Genomic DNA, 10,792 nt, shown 5'->3' with positions numbered 1-10,792 from the left:
CTATTTCAAAAATCACACGTGCTCAACAAAAACTGAGTAAACATATCTTGAAAGCAGCCAAATGTTTGATAGCCTCTCATTGGAAGTCTACTACCCCCCTTCTGTACTAGCAACTATTCATTCTATCTGGTTCACATACAGAATGGAAAGAATTTCCTGTTTTTTACATGACAGCCCGGAACATTTTATTAAAGTCTGTCCCCTATGGACTGCACATTTCTCAGCTGAGCCGCCTTTAAAAACGATTTAAGGTATATCTTTGATATACCTTTTTCAATATAATCTAGTCTGCAATTGACTGGCATTCCCTCCTCCCCCTCAACCTCTCCTAATTTTCCTTTTCTCTACTTCCATTCTATTTCACTCTAACATACCGAATACATATTCCATATTATAATATATTGTGTTTCATGTTTGCTGATTTCATGGTTTCTGTCATTTAGATATTTCCTTATATCTGTCAATTTATTTTTTTATATTGTTTATGGCAATGTTATATCATTATTGGAATATGGGAAAAAATGTCAATAAAAAAAAAAAAAGTGTGTGCAATTAAGGGAATGGCCACCACTGTGTGTGGGAGACTAGGTCTCATTGAGAGAGACTAAAGCATTAATATGCTTCATAAGCGTTATGCCTTGAAGTCCCGGGCAAATGATTTTAGCATACACACTGAATGATATAGTTAACGATATCGTTCTGTGACGTCATCCGGCCACATCCCTGAACTTGCAGAGTCTGACGTCGTCAGATTGGCCTGCAAGTACAGGAGATGGAAGACATTGTTCACAATCTGCCTGAGCGTGCATCGTTAATGATATTGTGCATACACACTAGACGATCTTTAACGATATGAACGATATCGTTATCATCCGTATAATTCACTTTATCATTTAGTGTGTATGCCCCTTAAGGAAGAAAAAGAGGAGAGTAGATTAAAGGCAGTGGAGTCAGAAGGATTGTAAAAATGATTGTTAAATTCCCCCAAGATTAGAGAGGGAAAGTTGCAATAAAGAAAACAAGGGAGCCATGTGGCAAATGTATTGAGGAATAGACAGGCTCAGGGGGTGGTAGATGATGGATACACAGAGGTGGGCTGGGTAGAAAAGGTGGACATAGTCAACCTCAAAGGAGGGAGAAGGTTCAGGAAGATAACCAGTAAGGGTGCAATGGAGATTCCTACACCACTGCCTTGTTGGACCCCAGGTCTGGGAGTATGAGAGAAAGACAAGCCCCCAAAAGAAAAAAGCAGGAGCGGTTGTGTTGCAGGAGTATAGATAGGTTTCAGTTATAGCAAGGAGGTTGATGGAAATATAGAACAGATCTAGAACAGTGGTTCTCAAACTCGGTCCTCAGCACCCCACACAGTGCACGTTTTCCAGGTCACCCAGCAGGTGCACAGGTGTACTCATTAACACATTTTAAAAGATCCACAGGTGGAGTTCATTATTTCACTTGCGATTCTGTGCGGAGACCTGGAAAACAAGACCTGTTTGGGGCCCTGAGGACAGAGTTTGAGAATCTGTGAGCTAGAAGAAGCACCCAAGCTGCACAATACGCTAGGCTTCAACACCGCACATACATGACATTGTCATGTTTAATGAACACTTAAAAGCAGGGAAAAAATAAAATAAAAGGGACAAAAGAGGAAGCCACTAATCAGGGCCAAGGCCAAACCCATATGAAATCAGTTACAGATACTAACCAATCAGAAACCCCTCACTATCCACATTTAACAAAGTTAAAATATACAATATTCATGTGATAAAGTGCAATAAATAGGTAAAACATTATCACATTATAGTGTGAATAAATGAAAAGGCTGGACAGGTCTGATATACATGACACAAAATATTTTAAGGCTAGAAGTAGTATGTAATGCAATTTATCAGCTAATAATCTAAGAAAGTGTTGCTTTATTAACTCTCTAGATAATATTTACAGAATTGCTAACATAGGAGCTCATTCAGACCCGCTCGCTAAGAATATATATATATATATATATATATATATATATATATATATATATATTTATAGTGCCTGTGCTAGTTTGTGTAATTCTATAGGTGCCTAATGTGACAATCAATATATGTATATAGATCTAATACTAGGCAAACAGGGATAATAGTTAGGTGGTTTTAGTGGATCTAATACATACTACAACAAATCAATTGAGAAGTCACAATGCTCACTAATTTGAGGAGTAATGTATGCAGGATATGGTATAGGGAATGGGTAGTATATAAGTATCAATTAAATCCGGTTTCCTTGACAACCAATATGCAAACCATGTCAGACAGGAAACCAATTAGAACCACACCCGGTTTCCATGACAACCCCTATGCTAACCACGACTCACATGCAGCCTATTTAAACCTGATTAAGACACATCCATCATCCACATCCCTGAGGAAGGCCGGAAAGCTGCAACGCGTTGGACAATGTTCAATCCATCTCTGGAACACACACTGACATAGGAACACTTACCAGAGTAAGCACTAACAAGAATAACTGTTCCCCGAGATCCTGCAAGATCTCTCGCAAGAATTCGCTTAAATTCAAGAAGCGAAAGGCCAGAGTATCCAGGAAGTGTGCACACGGCACACACCATAACTGCCTCCGTACGGACCTAGTCTCCCCACCACCCTGTGGGTAGAGCGGTCGGCCGCAGCGATCGATAGCCGGGAACCACGTGATGAACTGTGATCGTGGTCCAGGTGGTCTCGCCGCATCTGGTGAATCAACGGGACCTATAGAGTGTGTGTAATTTGGCACACACTCCAACGGAGGTGGAGAGACTGTGTACCGTAAAGAACCTTTCACACAAGGATTAACATGGACAGCAAGAAAAAGGGCAAGTTGTCAGACCGGAGGGCACGGGACGCCGCCCCTTCAGAGCGCAACCCCCCCAGGACATTAATTCCGTCTGCAATATATATTATTTCAATTTTTTCCAATATTTAAAGGACACTTATTTTATTCCCATTTTTTCTACGTTCATTTGACCATATACTTATATACTACCCATTCCCTGTACCATATCCTGCATACATTACTCCTCAAATTAGTGAGCATTGTGACTTCTCAATTGATTTGTTGTAGTATGTACTAGATCCATTAAAACCACCTAACTATTATCCCTCTGTGCCTAGTATTATTAGATCTATATACACATATTGATTGTCACACTAGGCACCTATAGAATTACGCAAACTAGCGCAGGCACTATAACTATATATATTATCATTGTCTGTAGGAGATCTGGGTTTATCTCCATAGTGCCAGCAGCTACCATTATCCTATACCAACCAACAAGCGCTTTTGCATCAACATGATACAACCACTTGCTAAGATGCATACTCTCGCTGCTGCTGTTGGTATGCATTGTGCACATGAGCATACCTTAGCGAAAGTTCACAATGCATTTGCTCGCTGCACATAGACAGCCCAGCAGAGTGAGTGACAGGGGAAGCCGTTTGTAGGTGCTAACAGGGGCTGGCCATTAAAAACGGGGGAGTGGAGGTGCAAACGCAGGCGTGCCTGAGTATCTCAACGCATTTTAGAGGTGTGCATAATTAAAAGACAGCATCATAGTACACGTCACCTGGCTTGTTTTTACACTGAAGTGCTTGCGGCAGGGTATGGTCAACCTCAATCGCATCCAATGTTACCCGATGGTTGCATACTTTTCCTGGACATGACATGCACAAGTGGGCATCTTAAAACAGGCTGGTGGGTGTCTGCATACACTATGTGATCGCTCTGTAAGAAATACTGGGCGTGCTAATGCATTGCTGTGAGACAGCACTGCCTACGCAATTTGCATACACGTCGGGCGAGCGGCTCTGAATCAGGCCCATAGTTTTTACTATCTTAATGATATCTGATACTGAACTATATGTAATCCTGGTTTTAATTTGCCATTATCTTTTAATGACCCAATCACCTTTGATATTGTATGCCTGCACAGACTAGACCTATCAGAGAGATCATCTTTTCAGCAGTCTCCATATTCTAAAAAACATACAATAGATACAACACAAATGACACCTTTTCCAATAGGCCAAATATGAGCGCAACAGGGTGCTCTGTAAATGCCAGTATGAATGCTTTATTAAGAGCTTTGATAAAGCTATGGGAACTACAGCTAAACGCGTTCATGTTACTCCTACCTCACTGTCTACTACTGCGCTGGGACCTTCACTGCACTTTATACAACCTGGACCAAGCCTTGGAACTTTTTGCTGGATGTAACACAGGACATATGAACTTTGCTCGGACACTGGCTTCATCACAGCTCTAATAATCCACCTCTACCAAGGGATCTTACCCTGCTGCATGGTCTTTCTCCGCTAAAGGGACCCTACTAAGACTCCATGGTGGTAAATATAAGAGCTAAAATGATGTACCACTGTAAATAGCAGCACTATGACACTATCTGTTCCCGGTATGTTTTAAAAGGCTATGTTAGGAACAGGTTGCTTTCGCTGCATTATTTTACCTATTGGACAATTACAAACAATCATTACCAGGTGCCAAAAACAGTGACTATTAATTGTTTAAAAATGTTTCCTGCTACTTATGGAAATTATTTTTTCTTGACCACAGCTCTGTATCTATTGGTCAATTTATTTTGTATATAATTTTTTTAATGTTTTAATTAAAATGTATTAAATACTATTACTTGTAATCCACTCCATCTCTCTTCACACACTATTATCATAAGCGCTGTTAAGTGTGTGTATATGGATGCAGAGGACATTAAACTTTAGGTAAGCTGCTAAGACTGGTAACGGTTACACTATATTCTAAATTTACCTCAAAAACAAAACTCAATTTACTTTGAGGACAAACATTAGAAAAAAACAAATCCAACTTTATTGACATTCTAAAAAAAACACACAAATGTAACATTAGCAACAATAATGATTATTTTTTTTTTAAACAAAAGGTACATTTTGTCACAAGAAAAAAAAAAAATCAAATTAGACTGATGCTCAGTGTGCTATTGTGGAATGGGCAGCCTTATTGTGAGTTCATATTAACACCAGAAATGAATGTAAGCGGTCACTAACAAACATACACAAATAGTGTCTGATAAGGATGGGAGAAACATAAGGGAGAGAGGGTTCTCGAAGTGACTTCCAGTTTCATAACAATGTCCCTAATATTTCTAGCAGTCTATGAAACACTATATAGAGAAAATTGTTGAAAATGTGTTTTGAAAATTTAATTTCTATCATGGTAATGAAACTTTGCGAGTCTAAAAAAAAAAAAAAGTAATTTTTTTTAAACACTACACTACAAATAATATGTAGATAGTATTAACGAGCCCTCCTGGAGTTTGCATCTTGTGAGTTTGGTGAATCACTAAGGCATTTGGGTCAATGTGTGACCAAGTTTCAGCCTTAGGGCAACCTGGACAACTTCAGGTTGGCTGTAAGGTCTTGCTGGCTAGATCACAAGACAGACATAATACATTATGTAATATGCTGTAACATTACCTGTACCCCAACGAGTGACAAGATACAACTGCCATTGAAGTCTATTAAAATCTTTGCTGTATGAGCAAAGGTCCAGACACAACATCTTCTGTACATAATGGTGCTTCACATCTACTGCCATTGAAAAGTCAGCCATAGAGCTCAGGTTTAATGGCAAGGATTATTTTACTGTTACTGTTTTCAGCGTAACTTATCCATTACAAAATTGATGAGAGACAATGTGAATAAGATAAGTGAATTAACTGTGCATATAGCTGTAATAATTTCTTGATCAAATAATAATGCTGAATCAGAGGTTTTACAATGTACATTGCAATGGCCTTGTAGTGAATTTTCAAACTTAAGGCAGGCACCCTTTAGCTTACCAGTACCTGAGAATGTTTATTGAATCTTCATTCTAAAGCCCAACAAAAGTTGGGTTTTACACCAGTAAAAAGAAAGGGACCCTCAACAAGTATCTACAGTGTATGTCCACCCAATGGTGCATGAGTAATACATTAATGGGGAACAGTTGAGTTGCTTTGACAATCCAGATACTCAAATCCTTCAAATGCGATCTGCTCCAAATGTCCAAGGTATGAACAGTTTAAGGAACCCCTGTGGGAAAGACAATAGTATTAAGAATTGCTTGTGCCCATTTCTGGGGACTCAATGTTGTTCTATTTGCTCACTTCATTGTTAAAGCCCCTTAATAGAATGAGCATCGGTAATAGATTGTTCATATTATTAAGCAATCAATGGCTACTTAAACTTGAAAGCCAAACATTGCATACTTCTGCCCCAGGGGATGTATCCTAATTATGTTTGAACTTCACCTAATTTTTAAAAAACAAAGCAGTACAGTATAGCGCAAATGTCTTTAGACAGATTGGTTTTCACACTTAAGGCGCGTATCCACTAAACGAGAAAAATGAGCGTTTGAACGATTACGACATAGTTAGCGTTTAATCGCTCAGTAATCGTGCAGTAATTACACCGGCAGCGACCAGCGATGCGTGCGCCCGCTCTTCATTGTCGGCATTTGTCATTGCCTGAACATGCAGACCAACCTGACGAGATCAGGCTGTGCATGTTCGGGGATGAGGGACGGTGCCTGCATTGAACGACATATCTTTCAGTGGGCACATTATCCACTGCACAGAATGATGAACGATTGTACGATTACAATGTTGTAATCGTGCAGTCGTTCCACTCGTGTAGTGGATACGCACCTTCAGAGTTGGCAACAGTAGTGTGATCATCTGAGTTGATACACAAAAGTATATAGTACAAACATTTCACCTCAGCACAGGGACTACATGAGATGGAATGGGTATGAAATGGGTTCGATTCCCGTCAGCGGCAGCCCGACAGGAGCAGAGTGCGACGCAGCGGAAGCCCGACAGCGCTGGAAATCCCGATCGTGGATAGGCAAGTATCCACTAACCTAACCCCCCTAACCGTAACCCTCCTTAGGGGTGCCTAACCCTAATCCCCCCTCTAAGTGCCTAACCCTTACCACCCCCTTCCCCGCTACCTAAACCTAAGTCCCCCAGGGGGTGCCTAACCCTAAGTCCCCCCCGGGGGTGCCTAACCCTAACCCTCCCTCCCCCTAGCCTAACCCTCCCCGGGGGGTGCCTAACCCTAAGTCCCCCCCGGGAGCCCTAAACCTAACCCTCCCCCCCCCCTGCGGCTGTCCGCTCGCGGCGCCCGGCGTCGGGTAAATGTGGGCGTCTACATCTAGACGCCCGGCATTTCACCCTTGCCGGGGATAAGACAGTCGGGAAGCCGGCTGCCGGCATATAGGCAGTCGGCTTCCCGATTGCTTCCCCATGAGATATTAGTAAGAAAGATTTTTATAAAGAAAAAAAACAATACAAAGCCTAGACATCAAAAGACTTTTGACCCATCATCCCAATGTAAGTTATGTCTCTACTGGACATGGTTTACGTTAATCACAGACTGTTTTATGGAATTCCTCGATAGGTACAGACAGAAAAAGGATACTTTGCAAATGTGAGGGAGGCTGTCATACGTGTTCTAAGGCCGAGATGTAACCAAGCGAGCATTGCATGCGATATTGGCATCTCCATTAAACAGTCAATGTTTGGAATCATCTAAAGAGGGTCAGGGGCCATGTCAACAACAAGCCACAAACCAGGGTGGACAGAATGGTTAGAAAAAAAAAGTTGGTAAGTGATCCCTGCAAGTATGTGCATCAAATAGCCAAAGATTACAGGAAAATTAGAAAATCAATGTCCACGTTTCAACTGTAAAACATTGACTAAAGGATCACTGCTTTCTGGAGAGCAAGGGTTGCTTTTGCCAAGGAGCACCTCAACGGGACCTTGGTCCAAGGTGTTATGTAGTGATGAGAGCAAGTTTAATCTGGTGTCTTCTGATGGAATAAAGTATTTTAGTTGCCCTGAAAATCAAAAAATACAATGCAAGGTGCCAGGTGGTAGGGGACCAGTCAAGGTTTGGGAGAATTTCTCTAGCAAGGGTGCCAGTCATCTACAACATGTAGAGTATCATGGATCGGTTTGTTTACAGAGAAATGTTAGATAAACAAATGCTACCGTTTGAGAAAAAGAATATGCCAATAAAATGGATCTTCCAGTTAGACAAACAAAATGATCCCAAACACTGATCCACAATGATTCAGGAAAAAAAGAAAAATCGAAAATCAAATGTACTGGAGTGGCCAAGTCAAAGTTGTGACCTACATCCCACTGAGCACTTGTGGATAAAGAGCTAGAGAGGTACAGTATGAATAGACCAAGAGTATTCAAAACCAGTACACTTTGTCCGTGCTTTACAAAAGGGAATGGACTAGGAACATTTACTCAATCTTGTTGAATCAATGCCCCAACGATCCCAGGCCGTAACATTTATGATCCTCAGGATATTGTATTTTATTTTTTATCATATACACAAAGAGTGTGCAGTGACCAATTTTTGTTATTTTGTACTAAGTTCATAAAATGATAAGCGCCATTTGTTGACAGTGGGGAACACTAAAGAAATTGCTAGTAAACTATTTGTCAAAAGACTTGAGTGTTACTGTAGAAGGAAGGAGTGTAGTTTGAAAGAGCTGGAAAAAGTTGACTTAAATACTTAAAATGTCACATTCTAAAAAAGGTGCCCATCCACTAGACCACAGGTTCTCAAACTCGGTCCTCAGGACCCCAAACAGTGCATGTTTATCATGTCTCCTCACAGAATCACAAGTGAAATAATTAGCTCCACCTGTGGAACTTTTAAAATGTGTCAGTGAGTAATGAGTACACCTGTGCACCTGCTGGGTGACCTGGAAAACATGAGGACCGAGTTTGAGAACCATTGCACTAGACGATTTATGTGAGCGATTGAATAACGATATCGTTATCGTTCATAAATAGTTTGCAAATCGCTTGCAAAAATGTCTTAAACGACCAGCGATGTGCGTGCCCACTGGTTGTTTAGACATCTATCATCGTGCAGACATGCTGGACAATCTGACGATATCGTCAGGTTCAGCAAGTTTGCAGGTGGATAGGCAATGAAATTATGCCTAATACACAAGAACTGTGCAAAGAGCAGCTAGTTAAGGTATAAAATAAAAACAATACAGGTTATGGCAGGTTACAAATTATAATAACTTCATAAAATAGTTTATATAAACTCTGAAGCCACAGAAATCAAAATCTGTGCAAAACTATTGTGATGATTTAATCATAAGAGGGGTAACTTTAGCTTATTAGAACATTTATCCTCCAGTCTCTCAACAATAACAAATTAATCTGGAGGGGGGTGAAAGAATGAAAAAAAAAAAAAAAGTAAAAAAGAGTTTGGAATTATGTTATTACATTTCAACATAAAATAGACCTTATTCATATAATTACTGGTGACTGTTAAGGATATGGAATACAAAAAATATGAGGAAAGTCCTTAACATATGAAAGGCACTTACCAGGAAAAACCTATGATTAAAATGGACATACACAATCTATCCTCAACAGTTATGTTTGTTTTATATCAGTTGTGAATGAGTTTATTTTATACTAGCAAAAGATCTGAGAGAAAAATATGTACAATAAAAAAAAAAAAAAAAAGATAGGCTTACAATGTGGAAACACACAATTGCAAATCATTGTAACCAGGTTAAAAAAAAAAAGACTGTATAACTTGGTACATATTGTATACTTACTGAACGTGAAGCAGAATATTGTGAACTTTTATTTGTTTCCAAGTGCAGACATCACTGAAAACAAAACGGTAGAATATTAGGTACTTGTGGAAGAGTGCACTAGATATCAAAAGATAAAATCAGGTCACCCACCTCTGGCAAGGCAAAAAACACTCATACACTAGGTCTCCTATTCCCTGAGAATCACTGGATTCATATTCTAAATGGCAGCTTTAACAAAGCAATTCTGTTAAGTTCAAAACATAGTGTATATTGCACCTAACAGAATTGTGATTTTAAATTCTGCAGACAATCGTCAGTGATGAAAAGAAGAATTTAAATAGAATTCCTACATATTGAATAAAATTACTGACAACTCTAAAAAAAAAAAAAAAATTCCCTCTATGTAATACTGCCATTTCATTCTAGATATAATGACAAATCAACAAGGCGAATTATACCACTTCCTGCAAGACTTTCCCCAAAATACTGTAATGCTCAATAAAAGTGGTAGTAACTAAACTTTTTCAACTGCTGGCCTACATATCTGGTATACTGAATTGCAAGCTCTATCCAAGGGGGTAATCCCCACAGGGGATACCAAAATATCTGGTCTGATGTTGTATCATCTTACAATATTACGGTTTCACACAGATATAAATTTATTAAGAGGTTAAAAAAAAATTTTCTTTTTTTTGACTGCCTGGAACCAGCTGTCAGCTCCTGCCACTGACACACAAGGCGCATGTAGACTACATATACTGTCGGGATGTGGTCAATATCCCAACCGCGGGGATTCCAGCTCTCAGAATCCTGACACTTGTCATAATCCCGGCACCGGCATTCCGACCGCCGAAATTATGAAGGTAAGTAGCGGGGTTGGGGGGAGGGTTAGCATTAGGCACTAAGGCCGGGATGTACTAAAGGAAAAAAAGCAGTAAAAACTCTGTTTTCGGGGGTTTTACCGCATTTCCATATATACTAAGCCCCAGCCGCACTTTTATCAGTGCAGAGGGCAACGCCAGAAAAACCTGGCGTTACCCTATATTAGGGGTGTGCACCGGCCACTTTTCGTGTTTTGTATCTGGATTGGTTTTGCCAAAACCACCCTTCCGTGTTTTGGGTTCTGGGTTTTGGATCT

The 10,792-nt window shown here is 40.0% G+C and overlaps 1 protein-coding gene across 5 annotated transcripts in view; it reads right to left on the bottom strand.

Moving 5' to 3' along the window:
* Positions 1-4,855: 4,855 nt before the first annotated feature.
* TMEM106A (transmembrane protein 106A) overlaps positions 4,856-10,792 on the bottom strand; it is a 54,653-nt gene continuing 48,716 nt past the window's right edge. For all 5 annotated transcript variants that reach the window (XM_088480730.1, XM_088480731.1, XM_088480728.1 and 2 more), the window contains exons 8-9: positions 9,673-9,726; positions 4,856-6,101 (exon numbers count right to left, since the gene is read on the bottom strand). In XM_088480730.1, coding sequence (XP_088336856.1) covers positions 6,002-6,101; positions 9,673-9,726 — 154 coding nt within the window. In that variant the 3' untranslated portion in view covers positions 4,856-6,001. The remainder of the gene's footprint in view (positions 6,102-9,672; positions 9,727-10,792) is intronic.

The sequence above is a fragment of the Taudactylus pleione genome, unplaced genomic scaffold, assembly GCF_031769625.1.
Source record: "Taudactylus pleione unplaced genomic scaffold, aTauple2 ptg000256l, whole genome shotgun sequence".
Classification (NCBI taxonomy): Eukaryota; Metazoa; Chordata; class Amphibia; order Anura; family Myobatrachidae; genus Taudactylus; species Taudactylus pleione.
The sequence above is the reverse complement of the archived record's forward strand: the minus strand, read 5'-3'. Positions and strand labels throughout refer to the sequence as shown.